Raw genomic sequence first — 23,053 nt, forward strand, 5'->3', positions numbered from 1 at the left:
GCGAATTATTGACTCCCTGGAGCCAGTCTTCCCTACACGAAGACAGGAGGCGGAAGACAGGCTTGCTCCTCTGTGTTTACCCCTTTGGGGATCGTAAGCGCTTCATCTTTTTTTTTTCTTTTCTTTGTTTTTTTTTTTTTTTTTTTTTTTTTTTTTTCCTGTTTTTGTTTTTGTTTTTTAAAGAAAGGGAAACAGCAGTGATCATGGACCTAAGCACTGTCTGCTGGGCAATGACCAGGAAGGTATGCCATCTCTCTGAATCATGACTAAAAAGATATGCTGTTCCTTTACCTGGAAGAACTAACCTATCTGGAGATACCCACCAAGCTAGGCTTCTGCGGAGAACAGTATTCTCACTAACGGTTTACAGTGTGAACAGAGAACTATATCCCCTGAACATGGGAGCCATGAGACTGGATTACCACTGCATCTGAATAAAGACCTATCTGAGCCCTTATTAATGGGGAGCTTCTAAAATCAGTTCCGCATTTTTTTGCGACCCAAGCATCAGACAGGGTGATATCCAGGTGGCAGAGCTGACCCCATCCTTGACTCCTCAATCTCATTGTTCTTTCGACCTGGCCAGCCGTGCGGCTTCTGTGCCAGATTGTAAAGCTGGGCTGGCACAGCCAACACCTTTCCCGGTGTTCGCACAACCTCCCTGGACTGCCATCTCTTTGATACACACTGCACGCTCCCAGAAGTGCGGACTGTGTTTTTGCCATCACCCGTGTTGCCTTCGCAGATTTGCGTGTCCTCCTCGCACAGGAGCTGTGCTGATCTCTGTATCATTTCCAGTGTTAGGATATGTGCCATCGAAGCGAGCACCATCACACACGATTACTAAAGGAGCTCTGAATCCAGTGGGTGCCCTCAGAAGGGATGGATGAAATATGATGGGAAAATTCTCCTGTACATTTTATCTACGCAGACAGACAGCCTGAATCATGGCATCAATTTCCCAGTCCCCTCGTTTTCGGGAGTCCCATACTGATTTTCCTGCCTTCGAAACTCCAAGGTTGTGACCACGCATGCCCTCCCTCATCTGTTCTTTGCTACGTACGGTGACAGCCATGATGTCCCAAGCCATAGCTTCCTGGTGAGCACCTGTCACAGCAGCGCCCGGCCACATGAGGCTTGCATGGGCACTGGCCCCCGAGTCGGCTGCAGCGGGGCCCCACTGAGCCCTGGGGGTGACACTTACAGGCTGTGGGGAGACAAAAGAGGACAGTTAGAGGTGAAGGAAGCGGCGAGAAACACCTGGTCCTGTTGGGAGCTTTAGTTCACTTCACTTGTGTTTGGTACTTCTCTCATTCTTGACTCCTTCATCTGTGAAATGGGGAAATTATAGCACCTACCCCAGGGGATTATGAGGATTAAAGACAATAACGCCCGTGAAATACTTAGAACCATGGAGCAGGAAGTAAGTGCTCAATAAATATGACAATATACATATCTTAATAAATGTTACTTAACAGGTTAGTGAAAGGCTTAAAAGAAATTGTTTTAAAAATGAGCTGTTCCAAGATAATTATTATTATTGATATTATTCCTTCAGTTCCAGATGATCTATGTTGGTGCTGGACTATCTGTTTCATTTCCCTTATTCTGTATCTTTCACGGGGTTGTGGGAACCCTGCAGTGTAATGGGATAAGCATTTGCCCAGAACTCAGGAACTCCGGGCTCTCACTGGGGGGAGATTTTGTAAAAGCCATTCCCCGGGAACATATGACAAAGTTTGAAGAAATTTTTGAATGTCATAACTGGAGGGATGGTGCTATGGGTCTTGGGTGGTCAGACAGTAGGGATGATGCTAAAGTTCCTATTAAGCACAGAAAACCCCCCATGAAGACCCTTCCCCACAACAAAGCTTTATGCAGCCCCAAATTTCAGATGTGCTAAGGGTGAGAAGTACCGCTCTGTGGCTTAATGAAATGGACAAGTTACCTAATGTGTTTGGATTCCAAGAGTCTTGATCATTGAATGAAAGTTTGATGATGAAGGACGTTGTTTACAGTTCTCTCCAGCCCTAAAAGTCCAGGACCCCAAATAACTATTTTAGGACCAATGTTCCATATCCTAGCAGCCCAATGCTACTCCAAAGCTCCTTTTTTATACACTTAATGTACTGTGCATTGGGATTCCAACACACAGCAGACTTTGTTATATATCTAATCATTGGGAAATTGGCATTGACACTGATTGTTTGGAGGTGATGCTAAAATAAATTAAATCGATTCATTCACATTCTAAAAAGCTGTGTGTCAGTAGAGCCCATTGGGCCACCACTCACCTACTGCCCCGTTGTGCAGCCTGGCGGACATGCTGACTATCAGCCTTTCACACACATCAGGGAGCACCTGGGGTCCCGTCTTCGAGGCAATTTCAACACAGCTGTGTAGCTGATATTCATCTAAGTCTTGCTTGCTGCAGAAATTCTCCAGTGAATTGATTTGGGGAATCAGAACAAGCTTTTGAAATAATACAAAAAGAAGTCTGAGGTTCATAACCGTCTCCCGTTTAAGATTCTACTTGTATAAACAATTAGACCTATGAGAAAATGCTTACAACTGAAGATTTTAAGATTTTTATTGTGTTTAAGAAATCTTTAAATATTTACATTTATTGACTTGAGACAAAGAAAATAAGACTTTTTTCTTTTTACCTTCCTTATTATATTTTTTAGCTTGTTCATAAATTTGTCTTAGATTTCAAAGACTTTAAACTAGGCTATTTGTGATAAATTCAGAAATTATGGCTTAGCGCATTCCATTGTATTATTGTGGAACTCTAATTCCACAAAACTCTCCTTTTAAATGTTTTGTCCTTTTCAATTACATATGAACAATAGTGTCCTACATCAAACTATCTGCCTCTTGGAGAGTCACAGTATAGATTAACATACTAAAGCTCTGAGAAGTCCTACAAGAAAGATACTTTTAAACTCCATGCTTCCATGGCTCAGTGGGTTAAGCCTTTGCCTTCGGCTTGGGTCATGATCTCAGGGTCCTGGGATCGAGTCCTGCATCATCCTCTCTGCTCAGCGGGAAGCCTGCTTCCCCCTCTCCCTCTGCCTGCTACTCTGCCTACTTGTGATCTCTCTCTCTCACTGTCAAATAAATAAATAAAACTAAAAAAAAACAAAACAAAACACCTCAGTGCTTCCATGCTTATTTAACTACTTTGTTCTGTACTCAAGTAACACTAACATCCCACAAATTCAATACAACTCAGATGCATTTTGTGAATTGTTGGCTTAGCGCATACACCTATTAGAAAGACAAATGCATTGTTCCAGGCTTATTCTCAAAGAGGGATCATCTATAGTTTGATACCTATGTGAAGAAAAACCATACAGTTATATTTCTTGAGAAGATTTTACCCATGTTATAACCTATGGCCACTTTAAATGTTTTTCAGTGGCATGGCTGATACAGTGGAGAACATGCTAATGTAAGAGAATCGATCATACCAAGTTGGTCACAACTGAAATTAAGATTTAATTCAGCAGTTCTAGTTAGAAGAGTGAACCAGGTGACCCAGATAGATTCCCCTGACCTTCTTGTTTTGTCCATACTGAACCTCGTTCCCATAGTCCTTTGCTTCAACCCCCTTTCAACCACCCCCGCTCCAGCACCCATCCACACCCCTGGTCCCTCTCCCTTTGCTGTCTGACACACCAGTGGTGGACTCTCAGCCTTAGATGCCCATTTCACAGTGTCTCCACTCCTCAAACCTCTATCTTCATTCTCTCTGCACTCCCGGAGGGGCCGCTCACTGCCTCTTCCTCTTCTGCCTTCACAAAGGAAAGGGAGCCTCCCACTTCCTGCCTCCCAGACTCCTGGCACTCAGGTACTGGCCCCCCCACCACTGCCCCCGTCCCTTCAGCACCCACGAAGACGTGTCCCAGTGGAGGAGATGTCTGCCACCATCCCCTTTGCCCTCAGGAAACTTTTCTGTGGATTATGCTTTCTTTAATCTCTTCCTTTCAACTGGCACTTAAATGTGCTGAAATCTCTCCCATCTCTAAAATCACCTCCTTGATCTCCTTCTGCCCCTGCCTCCATCTCTGCCCTTTGACTCCTGGATGCCCAAATCTTTTGAAACATTGTTTCCTTGGAATCCTCCCTGCCTCCTCCCACATTTACTCTTCTGGCCAGTGCCACACCTCTCCTTCCCCCCATCCCTCAGTGTTCTCCCATCGGCCCCCTCCTTACCCCACCCCCCCATTCTAGGTGACCTTGATAATGGCGTGCCTTCCATTACCGTCGATACAGATTGCTGATATCTCAATCTAGGTCTCCTGCCCACAGCTCAATTGCGGGCACCAGATCTGCTCAGACAAGCTTACTGGTCACCCCACAGCACTGCAAACCAATGCACCTGCCACCTGCTTTCCTTTCTGTGCCTGTTGGCAGGAAACAGTGCCAGCATCTCCCAAGCTACTCAGTGTAGAAAACTGAAGAAGGTCATCTTTGATACTGACTTTTTCATCATCAACACTGCCTACCCACCTCATCTCCTCGCCCTTACAACAAATCAATCACGAGCCTGGTCCACATAAACTCTTAAATGTGTCTGGGGTGCATTTATCTTTCTTCGTCCCCCTGTCACTGCTCTGAGACCATGCAGTTTACCATGATGGCAGCCCGACAGATGTCTCATCTTCCACTCTTGTTCCCCTTCCCCCATCAATTTTCTACCCTGTAGTTACGATGATTCCTTAAAAGGCAGTTTGTTCAGATAACCCCTCCTTCAAACCTTCAGTGGCTTCTTTCTCTTACCCCCGCCCCTCCAACCTCCTGGCTCAGTGGTTCTCAATATGGGAGGGGCCGTCCCCTAAGGGGCATTTTGGAAATTCCAAGGGGTAGTTTTGGTTGTCACGGCCATCGGTTGAGGTGTGTTACTGGCTTTTAGTGGGTGGGGATCAGAAATCCCAGATGTTTTGACACAAAGGAAAATCAGCCCAGTCTCCTACAGCTTTCGAATGCTCCACCGAACATCCATGAAGGAGACGTCTTTGCTTGTAATTACGAGCTGAACGTCTTAGTCTATGTTTTAAAAACATGTTTGCAACACACCTGCTTTCCTGTCTGTGTCACACTGAGTCATTCTACACCTGTGAGCCTGTCCCTGTCTCATGGGTCTGTGGTGTATTCCTGCCAGTGCACAAACATATTGAAGTACATAATGTTTCTCTATAAATTACTTTCCTTTTATGTCTCTTTGTATTTGTGCATGACACTGACATGCTTTGGAAGGTATGTGAGCAGGTAGGCTATGATGCTTGTGAATTGCATTTCAAATCGGTAAAGGATATTGCAAAATATCTGCAATTGAAAGAGGTGGTTGAGTCAGGGGATGCTGGGGATCACCGCTCGAGGCATCCCCAGCTTTTCTGTCCAGTGACCCGTCATGGCTTCCAGAAGCTCTCAGACCACGTTGCCATTCCCTATGTCCCCGCATGTCGGGGAAGGTGCTTGTCTTCACCTGCGCCTGCCGCAGTGTCTAATTCACAGTAGCTACTTCATACATATTTGCTCAATAAAGAAGCATATATACCTGTCTAGTGTGGTCTCTTCAAGTTGATACTAAAATGACGGTTCTCCAAACACACACCAAGTGAAGAGAGATGCAGAAGGAAGCTGGACAGGCTAGGGTTGGGGTTGAGGGGAGCCAACCAGGGGTATGTTATCTATAGTTGCTGGTCTGAGGCAGTTTTGAGGGGGCCAGTCCTGGCACCAAGCAGATGGCTCAGATGATAAGAGTCCCTGTGAAGCTATAGGATTTTGTAATGTCATGACTCACTTCTTCTAGAAACTTCTAAAGATTTTGTTGACCAAGTGGAGTCCATCCCATGGTTTAAAAGAACAGTGGTTTTATATTCTAGAATGGCCAATATACTTTTGACTCTAAATACATTTTCATGGAAGCACATATCATGCAATCGGGAAGGAAATTTGTAGCTGTCTCACTCTGTTTGCCGAACAAAAGCCATCTCTGCAGAAGGAGCCTCCAGGGTTGACCAAAGCTTTCACTGGGACTTCTTGGAAATGTGTCCTAGTCTTAGATATCAATGTTAATCTGGCTGCAGGAGAAGAATGAACTTGGAAAGTGCCAGGGCTCAGGCAGCCAAGCCTCTTCCCAGAGCAGCAAAATCAGTGGGGTAGAAATAACTGCTTTAGTCTGTAATCAGAAAATGTGCATTGGCTTTCTCCCACTGGGCATCCAGGGTCAGGGGTTCGAAGGGACACTGTAGGTGCCCTGCCCAGATCTTCCCGTTTGCCAGCTGCTATGGCATTGGCTGTTCTTTGCTCACAGCTGTCCCTCTTTCCGGGGACTCAGCCAACTTTTCCAGAAGTGAATGCACTCACTGGGGGGTTGGGGGGGTGGATGATTTGGGCACACGGGCCCGCCACTTTGCCTCTCGGGGCAACTGGCTCCTTGGTACAATTATGCTCCCAAGCTCCCTGTGGGATCAGCTACGCTTCAGTGCAAATCACATCCTCGCTCTGTTCCTTCCCCGGTCCCCTGGACCTCTTCTCCCACAAGCATACCCTCAACAAATCAGGTGGACCCAAGTCCCTATCTCAGTTTTGGCTTCTGGGGAATCTGACCCGAATGAGGGATCTAGCCTCTCTTCTGAGGTTCTGATACTTTGCCAAGATCAGGCTGCTTTCCTAAATTTCATTCAGGTTTCATGGTTTTTGTAGCTATTTGTAAGCTTGAAAACTGATCAAATGGAAGTATTTTTCAGGTAATTTCAAATTACCCATTTGTATTATGTATCTGTCAGATATCACTGCAATGATTTTATTTACACATCTGTCTTCTGCATCAGGCTGAGAATTATTTGAGGAAGGGGACCAAAGCTTGCACCCCAGGCACCAGCACAGTATCAGCCCACGTAGGCTCCACGAATGGGTGGTGAATGGATAATTCGCAAGGATGCATGAAACGCAGCATCAAGTCATAAACCAAAATTTACAAAATCAGAAATATTCAGGATATAGGTTTAAGATGAGGAGTATCTTGGCTCTTATTGAGTTTCATGACTATCATAATAATAAAATCTCTTCATGATGTATGAATTCCTTCATTTTTCTCTTTCCTTTTCCTTTCTCTACTCTGCTTGGGTTCCCAACTTTTAGCCTTTTCCCCTAAATTAAATCTGTTGGATTTGATTTTCTTTCTTTGTAACTCATGTGTTGGTCTGTGAATGCAGGTCTCTTCAAACTTCCTGGGCAGAGAACAGAACTTCCATGGGTAGGGAAATCACAGTAGTTTAAACTCTCATTCAAGAGTTTGTTTCTACTTTTTACTTCCTTTCTCCCTTTACCTGGTAGAACCAAGGCCTTCCAGGAGCAGGATTTAGACCATCCTTGGCTAAGGTTGCCAGTTAAAATACAAATCACCCAGGTGAAACTGAATTTCACAGAAGCAATGAATAATTTTTTAGTAGGTCTCAGACAGTATTTGATGGCAATATTTTGGGCATATTTATACAATATTCAAATCTAACTTGGTGTCTTGTTTCTTCTCTCCCCCTTCCTCCCTCCCCCGTTCTTCCTCCTTCCTTCCCTCCCTGTTTTCTAAATCTTGCAATTCTATCTCTGGTAAAATAATCTTATAAATGGCAGGGGTTTCTTGTTTTTTTTATTTTAGATGTTACAATACCTGATTTCTAGAATACAAGATACACCTGCTTCATACCGAGTTCCATCGTAGATGATGAAACAGCGAAGTTCCAGGTTATAAATTTAAAATGTTCAATGGTTAAAAATTAAACTTTGAAGACACAATTCATGAAATACGTACATACAACTACTTAAACAGGGGATTGTCAAGCTTCCTATAAAATGCTAGACAGTAAATATTTTTGGCTTTGTGGCTTTGTGGGTCATAAGGCGTCTGTGGCAAGTACTCAGCTCTGTCTTTGTAGCTTGAAATCTGCTGTAGGTAATATATAAACAACTTACCAGGGGTGCCTGGGGGACTCAGTGGGTTAAGCGTCTGACTCTTGGATCCGGCTCAGGTCATGATCTCCGAGATGTGAGATGGAGCCCCTAGTCAGGCTCCGTGCTGAGCACAGAGTCTGCTTGGATTCATTCCCCCTCCCTCCCCTTCTCCCTCTGCCCCCCCCCCCATATAAATAAATCTTTAAACAACTGGCCATAGCTGCATTCAAATAAAACTTTGTAGGGCAGTAATGTGGCAATTAAATCATGATATCAGAAGACCCTCACAAATATTTTTTAAAATATTTTATTTATTTATTATTTATTTTGATAAAGAGAAAGAGAGAGAGGGAACACAAGCAGGGGTGAGAGGCAGAGGGAGAGGGAGAAGAAGACTCCGTGCCAAGCAGGGAACCCAATGCCAACCAGACCCCAGGACCCTGGGATCATGACCTGAGCTGAGGGCAGACGCTTCACGGACGGAGTCTGTCAGGCGGCCCTCTCACAAATATTTTAAAATGCAGTTGTAAGAAATGATTCTGATTTTTACTCACAAAATTACTTTTAAAGAAGCCCACACCATTCTATACGATTCTGCTGAAGGTGGAATGAACACGATCCTTTCACATATTTCTAACGATCGTGAGAATTAATTGGAGAATACTTTCCAGAAATTAATTTGACAGGCTATTTCGAGAGCCATAAACCTTGAGGCATAGGGTATAGATACTGGTAAATGAAGGCTTAAATTTCCTCAGTGCCCAAACTCTGCCCAGGCCAAAGCCTGGGCCTGAAGTTGTGTACAGAGTGAAAGGTTTAAAAGGAATATCGGTGGCCCAACTCTATGGAGAAGGAGGTTGAAAGAAGTCATTTGAGGAAATACTATGCACTGCTCCTAAAAAGGATAAGAAGACAACATATGGGCGCCTGCGTGGCTCAGTCATTAAGTGTCTGCCTCAGCTCAGGTCATGATCCCGGGGTCCTGGGATGGAGCCCTGCATCCCCCGCTCGCGGGAAGCCTGCTCCTCCCTTTCCCACTGCCCCTGCTTGTGCTCTCTCTCTCGCTGTCTCTCTCTCTGTCAAATAAATAATAAAATCTTTAAAAGAAAATAAAGAAGACGACATAAGGACTATAAGAAAATGCTTAGGATATAATGGGAACTAAAAAAGTATCTGTCTATGGACTTGCACGAGTGCTCTGGTCACAACACTACACAAGCAGGAGGTCCAGAGCAGAACTTACAAGGTACTGACAATTCAAGTGGTAGAATTTCTCCCCAAACTTTCTGCCATGCCAGGACGCTGTCGTGGCCCAGAGCGGGGGCTCTGGCACCAGAGAGTCTGGCTCTGATGGCAGCCTCCTCACTCACTGGCCCTGTGACCCTGTGCTTCTGTTCTGTCATCTGTAAAATGGGGACAATGACAGCACCTTGCTCACGCAGTTGTGAAGACTAGAAAACAGAGTAAGTAAAACCTTCGAACCGTTGCCGATGAGCCCTGTTCGGTAAGGTGTGCCGTTGGTATTAGGTGACGTTTACAGAGAATCAGTGATTTTTCTAACGGCACAAACCCATTTATACTTCTAAAGAAACAGGTCACCAGGGAGTCTAAAAGTCGAATGATAACAGGGCTCAGCTTGGAAGGCGGTGCCTTCCCTCGCTCCGTGATACTTACTGAGTCAACCAGGATGTGGGACTGAGCGTGGGGCCCTCCTTCCAAAGGCCGGGAAAAATGGACATCTATGGAATATTGTACATCTGGTTCTAAACAGATGGTTGTGGGCAGCAGCACGATTCTGTAGGAAGAGAAATAAAGCAACAATTCAGTGACAAAAGTACAATTATATAACCTAAGTGGCCAGGGTATTTGGTGGTGTTCCAACCTGCGCTGAAGTGGGTTTGACGGTGGGGGCAGAGGCCGGGTCTAGACCAGCTCCGGTGGGTTGGGGGGAGAGCAAATTCACTCTCAGATTCTCTGTGTGGCTCTTGCATAGGATTGTGCCAAATAGCAAATCTTAGGGACTACCAGCCATGGGTTGTCGCGACTACTCTGGGAAAAGGACAGACAGAACAAATGTCCTTTATTCTACCTACCATGCTAATCTCAACAGGGTCTCTTGTTTTATTTTGCCACAAATCTTTGATGCAAAATTAGTAGCTTTTTTCTTTCTTTTTTTTTTTTTTTAACCTTATAGACTCTCAGCTGTTGGGAATACCAGCTGAATATTTGATTCTTACTCTTGTAGCATATTAATTTCTCACCTCTGCAGGCCGTTTGGTGAACGGGAAAGGAAAGTTCTAGACTGAGAATGAGGAGCTCAGGGCTAGAATCCTGGTTCTGCAGTATGTTAGCTCCAAGACTGGGGCTGGTCTCCAAGAAGTCTCATTCTCAATTGCCTCCTCACCCAATGAAGAGAAAGTCTCCTTAGTGAGTTGTTAGCAAGATAAAATATGATCTTAAATGTGAAGCTTAGTGTAGTCCACAGCAAGCAATAAATGTCACCGTCTCCTTTACTTCTTCTGCTTAGGTCTTCGATACAAATTACTGATAAAGGAACAAAATTCTAAGAAACCTTCCATGTTTGAGGACAGGTCCCGAGCATACCTGGAAGCCGCCGGTAAAGGGAAAGACAAAGGCCGTGGCCGTGGACTCTTGCGTGGACAGTGCTTGCTCCCTCCAAGGGGCTTAACCAGGACCTGGACAGTCCAGTCGGCTGCAGGCTAGACAGGAAGGACATAAAAAGCACGCCCTTGTGAAGATGCACACACAAAACACACCTCATGGGTAGCCCTTGGACTTGAACCCACAACCCCCAGCCCTCTTGGAAAATGGAATTTGGGAGCAGAGTCTGAGAGGCTCATTCTCTGCTCTCGCTTGCTGGGGTCGGAATGGTGACCCAGGTAGACCCAGGAATATTTTTTCTGGTCGTAGCTCTAGTTCCTGGGCTGGAAAAGCCCTGGTGCTCCTGATGGGCCTTGTTTTTAACATCTGTCTCCCAAAGATTCAATTACCACACCCTGTCCCTGGATCACAGAACAAAAGTGGAAATCTGGAATCCTTCACAAAAGCTTGTATCCCTTTTTTCATGTTACTGCAGAAATATTATTATATAAATGTATCATTACACAGATTTTGTTATGTAATATTTGCTTATTATATGGCTAAATCTATCTATAGGTGTCGTCTAAATATGCATATATGTATTTATAGCATATGCTAATTCACTATACTCTGAAAGCCATGCAATTTGGAAATGCTTTTTAAAGATGCCAGAGATGTGTCTTCTTAATGGAAAAATTAAAAAATATATACCACATTTTTAATGACTCATCCTACTGTGTAGGTCCAAGTTCACTGAAACTCCTTGGCTATCATTTAGAAGGGAGCCATAGAGATTTGTGTCATATCAAGAGTTTCAAAGTGGATCAGCCGCTCTGGTCATACAACACCATGAGAGTTTCCAGAACGAGGTCCCTCGAGGAACCCTGGGGTTTCTGAGACCATTCCAGTCTCATAAAGCATTTTTCAGGGGAAATGGTCTGTGGGGCTTCTGACTATCAAAGAAAAGATTATGCAGAGAAAAAGTTCGGGGCCACTGCTCTAGATGGAGTGTTTTTCTGGTTTGGTTTCTGTTCTGTCTTAGATCTTTCTCAACAGGCAGGGGGAGGTGGCAAGAGGAGCAGCCTGCCGTTAGCTCTTCTCTTGTTTCAGGGTCAAGTCCAAGTCCAAAATAAATGTCTCTTCTGCATGAACCTGAATCTCTGCACACAGGTTAGCTTACTGAAGCTTTAGAAAATTTTAAGGAAAAAGTCCCAGGAGGGCAGAATTCGTGTTATTTTAGTTTTTTATTGTTCTTACACAAACATGCCATCCCCGCTTCCCTAGATCTTGCACCTGAGATACGTAGCGTCAACTTCAGCTTCTCTCCATGGAATAAAGCATGTGTGCCTCTGGCTTACTGTGTTGTTTTAATATTTTTAGGAAACTCTTTGATTTCTAATGCTCTCCAGATGTTCGACTTTTTGCAAATCATTTTCTGTTGACCCTATCTAGCAAGACCGGGATGGAAACTTGTAGCTCCAGAATGTACTTCAGTCAGCCTCTTACCCCTGAAGAAGCAGCCGGATACCTGAGGCTCGTAGCAAAGGGCGATGGTGAAGTCCATGGGCAAGGAAATGTTGCTGACGACAAATCTCAAGCCGGCCCCAGGGAGAACGCTGGCAAATCCAGGTCCAGTCCACGTAACAGGGGTTCCAGGAACTGGTTCTCGGAAAACCACGTGAAAGGCAGGCACCTGGCCAAAAGTCACTGAGCCCTAAAATTGAAGAGGAATGCACACAGCTTTGCCTACAGTCGAGTCCTGGAAGAGCTCAGGGGGGAAAAAAAAAAAAGCACATATTTCCTGATGTGTATATGATACATCTGAGTCAAGGATAAATTATTCCAGCCAGGTCCAGAAGGCAGCTGAGGATAACTTGCTGAATCAGCAGCATATGTTACCATATGGAATGATTGATTTGAAAGCAATGTCACTGGAAATCACTTTAAGCTTAAGTACCCCACGTGCTAATGAACTGAACAAATTCCACACTGATGACCTTGGATTTTCTCAGATATGACTATGGGACTCTCGCCAAAATATGGAAGGAAAGAAAATATTCCCATGCTTACTTCATGGGCTTTTCCTAATTATTCATGATGCTGAGAAAACCCACATGGCTTTTGTTTATTGGATATCTCTTCCATGCAAATATAAGACATGCTCCTCTATCTGCTTGGAGGCATAGAAGTATAAAACTTGTAACACACTTGATTGATTAGAATCCCTGATGGTCTCTATCCTGGCTGTCAGCCTGGGGCCATCTGGATCCTGTAGATAATACTTTAATGACTTCGCCTCTGCCTCCCCAGGCTTGCAGCCTCTACCGGAACTCTGCCTCTTGTGGCTTTCTGCCCTCATCACCACCCCTGCCAATAAGTGTTTCACACTCTTTCCAACCGCCAACGGAGTCACACCCAGATTACTTCGTCTGGAGTTCAAGTTGTTCTGTGATCTACCCCAAACTCCTTTTTGTCTGATAAAGGCTTATTCAGTAACAATTCAACGCCAATCCCTGGGTTAGGAACACGAATATGAATAGGACAGAGTCCTTGATGTGGAAGAGTTTAGAATCTGGCATTGGAGACCGAAATGTAATTAAGAAACCATATCGGCCAGGTGAGCTTTCAATGAACAGATACATGTAACATATCTGTATACCCTCGCCATAGACCCTGTAGGTGTCCCTCGGGGATCCCCTTTCCCTGGTTGGAGCACCCACCCATGAGTTGCTCTGTGTGTGGCTTCTAAGAGTTCACAGCTGCCTCCTTCTCCGGAGAACTGGCCTCCTATACCTCCTCCCCAAGCCCACCTCCATCCCTGCTCCCAGGGTAGCTCACAACCAATGGCTTCTTAATACAAGGCTATAAAAAGCCGAGGACAACTCTGTCCACGGTTTATGCTTCTGAGCTCCTTCGTGGATCAATCCAAAGTTTGTTTTACCTGAGACCACATCTTACTTTTTCACCCTTGTTTCTGTCTTCCTCTTCTGGAGTTTTCCTGAATAGCACTTCCTTAATAAATCATATGCACCTGAATCCAGGCTTCGGCTCTGTCTCTAGGGCACTTGACCCAAGACAGTCGGTGCCTGACTTTTTACCCAGAAGCAGGCTCCTAGATGCACTTTGGGAGGAGGATGGTTTTTGGGTCAGCTGGTGATGAGGACCCCAGTGTGTAACTTGTATGATGATCCCTGGAACGTGGTTAGCAGAGCAATTACTAAAGCTGTCACCTGTGGAGAACTTGGGACAAGAGAAAGGGGGAAGCGGGGCACCCACTGGATATTTCTGGCACTGAGAGATATAAGGGAGCAGTAATTATAAGGACTGTGGACTGCAGCAATAGGAGGTAGTTGTTGAATGCCGCTGATGCTTGGATGAGAGAAGATGACGGGTTCAGGGCAGTCATTCACTAATTCAAAGCCTAGTGTGAGGATCAGAGGGCCCACCTCCTTGGAGGTCTTTAAAGACTCCTCTCCTTTAGTTAGGTGGCAGGAAGAGCTGAAGACCAAGCACAGGACTTCGCTGTAGGACTTGCAGAACTGCAGAAAAGCCTGAATTCTCGGTAAGTCACCTATGCTGAAGTCAGGCCCCTCACAGGGAAGAAGAGGGCTTTTAAGACACGGGTGAAGCACACGAGAACCTTGAACCCTGAGGTTCTCCTGAACACCCTCTGACTATAGAAATAATCCACTCACCCTTACTGGAAAATAGAGTCCCTCCACTCCACCCCAGCCATATTTGAGGACAATGTAGACACCTCAAATGATGCAGGTGCCTTGGAAGAAAATGTGCACCTTCCCCCGGACCTGCCTATATTACCCCTCCTGACCACCTGCCTGAGCATTAGGGTCAAGTTTCAGCATGATCTGACTGGGAAAGGGCTGGATGTCTGAGAGGGACTGGCTAACATACACCAGTAGCAACTGGGAAAGAATGGCTGGCTATGGATCCTGAGGTTGTTAGAGCAGGGAAGCGGAATATGAAACTGGATAAAGACAGTATGTGGACTTGGGGTCACTAGTAATGTAGGATTTAATTAGCCTGGCAAGAGCCCTGGGGCCTTGAGAGAGTGATCCAATATATTGCTGGAGCAGCTCTTGGAAGCTTGGCAAAAGCTGTGACTCTCAGGAAGGGAAGCAGAGGTTCTAGAAGAGCTTTAGCAGGCTCTGGAAGAAGGGATACTAGGCTCACAGTCAGTAAGTCATGCAGTCATGCTAGAATGGATCTAAAATACAAGACCAGAAAACACACCCATTAATTATGTTTCTTGAAGGCCTAGGGAACGTGCTGTGTATCAGGACAGTAAGCAATGAACTGGTGAGTAGGGCACCAGCATCCCTGAAGAGCTGAGTGTTGAGTATCCTCTGTAGGCTGGTGGGATTCATCATTACAGAACTGAGCTCCTTAGTGTCACTGCAAAGGACAGGACCACAAACTATCAAAGGCAGGGCATGTCTTAACTCTCAAAAGCACAATGGGTACAATTATGAAAATGGGCAGCAAGGGTTAGAGTAGGAGACAAGGGGACCTGCCCCATAGGAATCTTCTATGCAGATGATTAACAGAACATGGTATTCATAGGAGCAAGGTGGAAGAGCAGACCACAAAGCTTTATATATGTAATCAGAAGTGATCCGGTATGAATTAGTGAAAAGTTGAGGTCAGCTGCCCTCATGGAAAGACATGATGCTTTGTCAAGTTCCTAGATTTGAGCCACTTCTTGGATCCAGAACCTGATGACCAAAAAGAGGCCAGGTCCCCATGAAGAAAGACTCTTCAAAACCAAGGCAAGTGTAAACCATGTACCCAGCCATCATGGTCCCCTTGTTAGAAGAGGGGCTTATAAGGGTCAGGTAATATATGGAGTCCTGGCCCAAGTTCTTTTTGCAGTGGATTTACTGCACTTAGTGGACCACCCACTGATTATTTCCTCCAATTCCTGAGTATGTTATTGGCATAGACCTGCTTAGCAGTGGACACTGACTCTTTGAATTGAAAGGTAACAGAAGAGCTCTTATAGTGGGAAATGCCAAGTAAAATCTTCCGAGGTGCCCATCCTCCTCCACTTTCTCCTCACCAAGCCAATATAGTAAACAAAAAACAATACTGCAAATCAGTGGCATCCTCCAAGTGTCACTGTCAGGACTCAGTGGCGATTCCCATCATATCCTCATTACAGACTTAATACAAACCTAACCAGCGTAGTCCCACTTTTGTCTTTACCAGAGCAGTCAAACGCCACCTTCGTATATGATATACAGCTATTCAAATGCAAAATGTGTTCTTCTCCATTCTCATATAGAAGAAGGAACAGAAGCAATTTGTATTGACTCGGGGTGAGCAGTTGTGTGTATTCAGTCTTGCCCCAAGGCTGTTCATTCTCTGTTTAGCCCCAGAGGGTTTGAATCATCCTGGTATTCCACAAAATATTACAGCAATTTCCTATATTAAAGGATATAATTGGGTGAAGATGAGTCTTCATCTCATCTTCATGAAGATCAAGTTGGGTCCCTTGGTCCAAAGTGATGTTACATGGTCTCCCATAGGGAATCTCACAGTCTATGCACTTGTTTGGCACCACTCCCGGATGGCTCACAGAGTGTCTGAACCACCAGTGAGGGAAAGCAGAACACTTCCTCGGCTCAAGGGACTCACTTTACAGCAAAAGAAATATAGCACTGGCCTTGTGACTTTGAGATCCACTGCTCCTACACAAACCTAGCCTTCCAGAAGATTCTAATCTCAGATGGGATTGGAATGGGGGTCTCTTAAAGCTGCATCAGCTCAGCTAGCTTGGAAATGACACCATGCGAGGCAGGATAGTATTCTTATGGAGTTTGTTTACTCCTTAGAGTGAAGTCTTTTATGTAATGCTGTGTTCCCAGCAGGCAGAAAACATGGGTTTGGAAATCAAGTGGGAGTAGCCAAGTTCACTGTCACTGATGGTGATCATGGGAATTTGGGCTTCTCATGCTTTCAACTTTAGGCTCTGTAGGTCTTGACGTCTCGATTCTTGGGTAGGAACAAAGAACTCCACTAAACTTAAGGCTACGGCTGCTGCCTAGTCACTCAGGACCCTCATGCCAGTAGGCCAGCAGGCCTGGAAAGAAACGACCATCACTGGAAGGGCTGATGTTATATAATCAGGACGTGAGGAATATCCATGGCACTGAGGTGGCCCAACTAAGACACACTTGGCACTGCCCTACGTGTAGCCTGATGAGACTATAGAAACCAGAGGCTCAGACCCTGGAGGGATGAGGGTCTAGGTCATCCTACCCCAACAGACGTGCTAGTTGAGGATGAGGGGACTCTAGAATGGGTGGCAAGAAGGGCGGAAGATAGAGAGTATCAGTTACAACCTTGGGACCAACTGTCACAGCTGAGGCTGCAGTTTGTCCCACTAGTCTCCTTTTGTAAATCTTCCTGGGAACAGTGACCCATGAGAATTCCTGGGGAACCCATGCTTGCATGGAAGGAACTTAATGGAAGAAACAAATGAGCACGATCGGCTTCACGGGCATGCAATGTGTGTACTTGCAGAGGGTCCCATGCTCCAAAGGGCCCAGGGTTTGGTTTCCTGCTCTGCTGTCACCATCTTGAAATCGTAATTTTATCTTGTTTGTGAAGGAAGTCTCTTGGGATAATGGAGGGCACATCTGAGCAGAAGAGATGTGCCAACTATGTGCTTGCTTGCTCCCATTTGCAAAGAGCTCACACGATGCCAGTGAGCATAGCGTTCAAGTGGACCTACTATGTGCATGTTTTCGGTAAGACTAAGAGTGCATACAAGGCAAATGTGTTACATTTATGACTGAGTAAGCAGGGTGCTGACAGCTCCAAGAAGCCAGGCTTTCCGTTCCAACCAGAGCTTGCTTTGAAACAGAAAGAAGGCAAAGGCATTCGAAGAAAGCCATTATTCATGTGGCTTCGCCGTATCAGCCAGCAGCCTACAAGGAAGGATGATTAGAAGGAATAAAAGATAAGGTGACTCCTGGGTGCCCATCTCGCAGTCCTGCCTTACTCATCAGCACGCTGAATGCAGGGAGTGTTGGTACAACACAAACTGAGAAGTGAAATGAAAACTAAGTTGAGCTGGTTTTGTGCAGCCTACCATTGTTCTGGAAAGAACAAGCTAGAGATGCATATGTGACCACAAACTTGCAATCTCGGGACCTACACAGGAGCCAAATGCTCTCATGTTTGCAGTGGAAACTGGCATTGCACGACACAAAGATAAATGGTACAATTCAGGCTAATAATTTAACTTCTACGTATTTCTTTTCCTCAAACGACATTAAACAGCAAATAAAAAATCACTAACAAGTCACGAGAGAAAGACCTCAGAAGAAACTAAGAAGCTAGATATTTCAGCACCTTCAGTGTTCTTTTCTGAACACAGGGCTCTGCTCAGGGATCTGAGCACTGCCCCTCACAGGGCCTCCCTCTCAAGCCACAGCAGCTGTGACTGCTGGCTGCTGTCTTGCACTGCTCCCTCCTCTTGAGAACTGCCCTTGGATGGGGGCCCCCTCCACGGAGAGGTCATCTGAATCTGCGCTGACAGGCCTGAACCATGGCCTCAACCACGGCCGACCGATGGACACCACTCGCCTGCCCTTGGGCCTCAATGGGGGACAATTCTGTTGTGCTGCTTCCAACCTCACGCGGGTCCAGGCCAAGGCTAGACTCTATCCTAGACTCGTCCTTGCCTTGCTTTCTCCTCCCCAGCTTCCTGCTCTTGCTCCCCTACAGGCGTCTCCTGATGAGTGTCCCCCAGTAATGCATGCACATCCTAACCTCTGTCATATCTGTTTCTGGGGGACCCAACCCAAGACAGCAACTCAGTCCCCATGTCCACATGTATAGAAAACAGAAATAAAATTTTCACACAAAAATAGGCCCTTGTTTTGTATTCTTCTGTTGCACCAAGCTGGCCCAGCCAATTGATTTCATAACCCACTTACTAATAGACAGAACTTCCAGTTTTAAAATGACTGATCTACGGGACCCCAGAGACGGAAACAAGGAACTGTGTCCAGTGGGAACTGTGTCCCATGGCGGGACATGGTAGGCAATGTCAGAGGAGGATAGATCTGTGTTGGGTCTTCAGGGATGAGGAGAAGTTTTACAAATCAGTCATACAGAGGTGGTCATTTCAGGGGAGGGGAGGAGTCACTGTTTCCCACTCTCTTCTTTCAGATGGACTCAGAATGAGAAGTGCAGAGAGTCAGAGAAGGCTCCATAGGCATGTGGTGTGGGAACAGAAACAAGAGAAAGAGCGAGACCGCCATATTGGTGTGCGTGGACCCAGAAGGAAGAGCCCCGGCCAGGAAGCCTTCTATGCTCCTCTCGGCTGGAGGGGGCTCCCTTTAATCCTGAGTCCCTATCACGTTATGGGCACCTCTTCTCTGATGCTCCCTCCACCCCGCCACCATTAGCTGTTTGTGTACATGGCTCATGTCTACAACAACAATCTAAAGTGCAGGCTTCATGTCTACATAGTTTTGTTATGGATCCAAGCATTTCATTCCCTCAAGGAGGTCTCTTATCTGTAAGGAACTGCCTCAGGTGCTAGACTCATGAACAAGACAGCCAGTGGCTGATTTCACTTGCTTTCCAACACGTGCACTCGTGCACACACACATGGAAATGTTCAGTAAGCAAAGATCCCAGGGTATGAATGAACAAATGAATGATTGGGTCTCAAGCACCCCCAACTTCCGCTAATATAGTGGGATGGCTACAAAATCCTCAGGTCTCCTCCGGCCTTCTGAAGCCATTGGAGGGGGTCCTGTGGAGTGCGGGATGGATGCCCTGGCCACATCCCATGGCCTCAGATTCCAGGGCACAGCCATGCACCAGCCCCAGGGATATCCCCATGTCCTTTACCCTCCAAAGAGGGGGGAACTATTCCTCAGCACCATACCTTTCCTTACTAAAATGACAAGAAATTATGCAATGCCTGACTCTCTGACTCCAGAATCCAGCTTTCCAGAAACTTCTGTCTTGAAAGAAATAAAGCTACTGAAGTGTGGCCCAGAGGCTCTAATTACTTTGAGCTGGGTTCCTCCTTTCGTCCATCCCCTCCTGGAGGATACGAGGAGCTCACGAGGCCTGAGCACTTAGCCGGGCCCCACCTGGTTCTGAGCACAGTTCCTTGTTCGCTCAACAGCAGGACAGACAACAGCCATGAAGAAGTGGATTACCTCACTCCGCTCGTCAGCAGGCACACTCTGCTTCTGATTGCTCTTCAGTATTATACGGCCCTTGTCAACTGTGAAATCGCTCCCTTGTTGCTGGAAATACACATCACATGTAGGCAGCACTGTTGCCGATACCTTAACAAGAAAAGAAACGACAGGGTAAGCAACTGGCAAAAGTTCCTGTTATACTGCAGGGTGAGAGTTTCCGATTAACCGATAGCCTGAAGGTAATCCTGATTCTCATTTCATAGTTTCAGGCAGTTGATACTTTTCTGTTCCTCTGCGAACATGGGAAATTTTTGGTCGTCTGATGAGCACGTGTTGGGTTTTCTTTTTAAAGGATGCTGTGTCCCATTGACATTCAAGACTGGGGAAACGTTTATTCTTATCTATTAGTTCTACGGTGTGAAAAAAAAAAAAGCACAAATGCTGTCTTAATGTGAAATCTCAGGAAGAAAGTTGTAGAAAGTCCACAACAGGCCTGGCGGCCAGACTCAGACTCATTAGCTTATTGTCTCTCTGGCCACTCCCTAGACCCATTCCTGGCAGTTCTCACAGTTTGTGGGATTTGGCCTTTTGGGTTCCCATGAGAGGTTCGAGCCGGAGAGCCAAATCCCCACAGCCAAACTGAAGCAGCGGAACAACATTCATCCCGCTCTGGGGTTCCTTAAGACCCTGGCCTCGCGGCCTTCTCTTTGCTACATGTCCTCAGGGTGACACCAGTCAGAATCTCCAGTGGCTCCGTTCCAGATTGTTGCTGGGCTCTGGACATGCGTGTTTCCTTGGCTGATGTTTTGTTGCTGGTGTTACTACCAAGATTTTTAATTTCACAGGTTCCCAGGTTGGTTGTCTCGAGCGTGCAGTCCTAGGCTCAGCTGTGGCCTGCTTCCGGAACACTCTTACTCCAGTGTTGACTGCTCTGATTCTCAGCCACACTCTGACCAGCTGCCTGAACTCTGTGATGAGGACCCTTGGACAGGCTACACTGGATTATGTCAATTTGTCCTCATCTTTGTTGTTTTTTGTTTTGTTTTGTTTTGTTTTCCCCTCACCAATTGAGTTCATCACGTAACACAAAATTTGAGACTATTTTATTAATTTCATACAGACGGTATATTATAGAATTAGCCTTATATTATACTGTATTAAATTTTATACTATGTTAAATTCAATCAATATTAACTTTTTGTGACCACAAATCATTTCTATAAGAAAACAGACCAGTGTTTCCCAAACTGTCTATGAATCACCTAGTTCTCTGTTAACACAAAGATATGATTGAGTAGGTGTGGGGTAAGGCTTAAGCTTCTCCAAATGCAGTGAACTCACAGGTCATGCCAACCTTGTTGGTTGAGTTGCAAGGATGTTGCCATCAACTGAATATTTGTGTCCCTGCAGCATCCATATATAGAAGCCTATTCCCCAAGGCAATGGTATTTAAGGTGCTTGGGTCATGAGAGCATATCCTCATGAAGAGGATTAGTTCCCTTATGAAAGGAACCCCAGAGAACTCCTTTGTGCCTTCTACTGTGCAAAGACTCAGCGGAAAAAGAACTAGGAAGCGGGCTCTTGCCAGACACAAATCTGCTGGAGCTCTGCTCTTGGACTTCCCAGCTTCTAGGACTGGGAGAAGTAAATTTATGTTGTTTATAAGCCACCCAGTCTATGGTGATTTTGTTACAGCAGCCTGGATAAGTTCAGATACACACACACACATACACATACACATACTGTTTGAAGACCCAACAAGAAAGTTAATCATCATTTTTAGTTCCCCAGAGTGTTTAAACAACTATTTGTAAGTTGTGGACTTGGAGTCACACCCTTTCATGTGTCCATCATCCTTTCTCTTCTCTCTGCTACCTATTAACCCTTCCCTCTTCCTGTTGGACTACTGCAGTCCACCCTCCCTCCATCCCGGGCCCCACTTGTAGGAGATGGCACTGACAGGAAAACTGAGGACAGTCTTCCTCAGGGCAGTCCCTTGCTCAGAAAGCTTCAGTGAGTTCTCATTGCCCAGAGAATAAAATACAGTTTCTCTAATAAGAGAATCTAATGTTCTTTTCCAATACTTCTTCCCTGTACAAACTTCCTGTTCCATGAACGCCCCTGCCCTGTCTCTCCTGTGAGTCATTACTTACAACTTTTCACCAAGGCCACCAGCTGAAACATTTCTTGTTCTCAAGTCTCAGCCCATATTATTCTACCTGTGCATTAGACCTGCTCATAAAAGATCACTCACTCTGAAATTGTAACACATTGCACGAAGCAACACTCTCCTCATCATATGAGAAGCTGCCTGGAAATTAAAGATGCCCACGCTTAGGTTGTTTGGAAAATTAAATTAGATAATGCATGTGAAGCTCAAAGTGCAAGGTACTAACGAAATGGAAAATTGTGGGTTTTTTTGTTTTGTTTGTTTTTTGAGATTTTATTTATTCATTTGACAGACAGAGATCACAAGTAGGCAGTGAGAAAGGCAGAGAGAGAGGAGGAAGCAGGCTCCCCACTGAGCAGAGAGCCCAATGCAGGGCTTGAACCCAGGACCCTGGGATCATGACCTGAGCTGAAGGCAGAGGCTTTAACCCACTTTTTTAACCCCTTTTAACCCACTGAGCCACCCAGGCACCCCAATTTGTGGGTTTTTTTAAAAAAATTTTTTAAAGTAAACTTTTTTTACTTTTTTAAAGTGAACTCTACTCCTACTCAAGAGTTGCATGCTCTACCAACGGAGCCAGCCAGGGGCCCATGGAAGCTTTCTTAGTCACAACAGCAAAGGCATAGTAAGCACACAATGTGTAATTGTTATATGAGTGCACAAATAATTCCTATCTAACTTAAATCCTTTCTGCCACAATTATCGATCATGTTTTCAGTGAAAAGGAAATTATTCATGATGCTATTTTTTAAACACTTAACATCAGTTCCACCATGAATTTACTTTCCGTTGTCTTCCGTTGACTTTCTAACTCTTCAAGCAATCTTTCTGGCTCTTTAAGCCTGTTTTATAGCCTTGATTTTTTTTTTTAATTTCCTTAAAGCCATGGAGAGAGGAGCAAGTCTTCACATCAAATGCTAGTCTCAGTTCAGAGCTACATCCTCACAGGTTATGATCCTATTTAATGGATTGCTGGCACCCGCCACATGGTGCACAGGGAATGAATGGTCAGTATCAGTCCGTCTACACTAGATAATTACATCTGCTTTGTGTTTTCTTATCTGAAACAATGGGAACGATTGTATTTATAGTAGTGTGGGAAAGATACCACCGTGTGTCCCTTCTATTGTTT

The 23,053-nt window shown here is 45.3% G+C and overlaps 1 protein-coding gene and 1 non-coding gene across 2 annotated transcripts in view; both read right to left on the reverse strand.

Annotated features, from left to right (window-relative positions):
- The window catches only part of LAMB4 (laminin subunit beta 4), a 90,529-nt gene that overhangs the window by 36,449 nt on the left and 31,027 nt on the right, over window positions 1-23,053 (reverse strand). Inside the window, exons 15-19 of the mRNA XM_059397049.1 lie at window positions 12,089-12,274; window positions 10,564-10,679; window positions 9,634-9,754; window positions 2,295-2,472; window positions 1,064-1,207 (exon numbers count right to left, since the gene is read on the reverse strand). Coding sequence (XP_059253032.1) covers window positions 1,064-1,207; window positions 2,295-2,472; window positions 9,634-9,754; window positions 10,564-10,679; window positions 12,089-12,274 — 745 coding nt within the window. The remainder of the gene's footprint in view (window positions 1-1,063; window positions 1,208-2,294; window positions 2,473-9,633; window positions 9,755-10,563; window positions 10,680-12,088; window positions 12,275-23,053) is intronic.
- LOC132017057 (U6 spliceosomal RNA) lies at window positions 724-828 on the reverse strand. The gene has a single exon (XR_009404137.1). It is a non-coding gene; the product is annotated as a U6 spliceosomal RNA (small nuclear RNA).

The sequence above is a fragment of the Mustela nigripes genome, chromosome 4 (genome assembly GCF_022355385.1).
Source record: "Mustela nigripes isolate SB6536 chromosome 4, MUSNIG.SB6536, whole genome shotgun sequence".
Taxonomy (NCBI): domain Eukaryota; kingdom Metazoa; phylum Chordata; class Mammalia; order Carnivora; family Mustelidae; genus Mustela; species Mustela nigripes.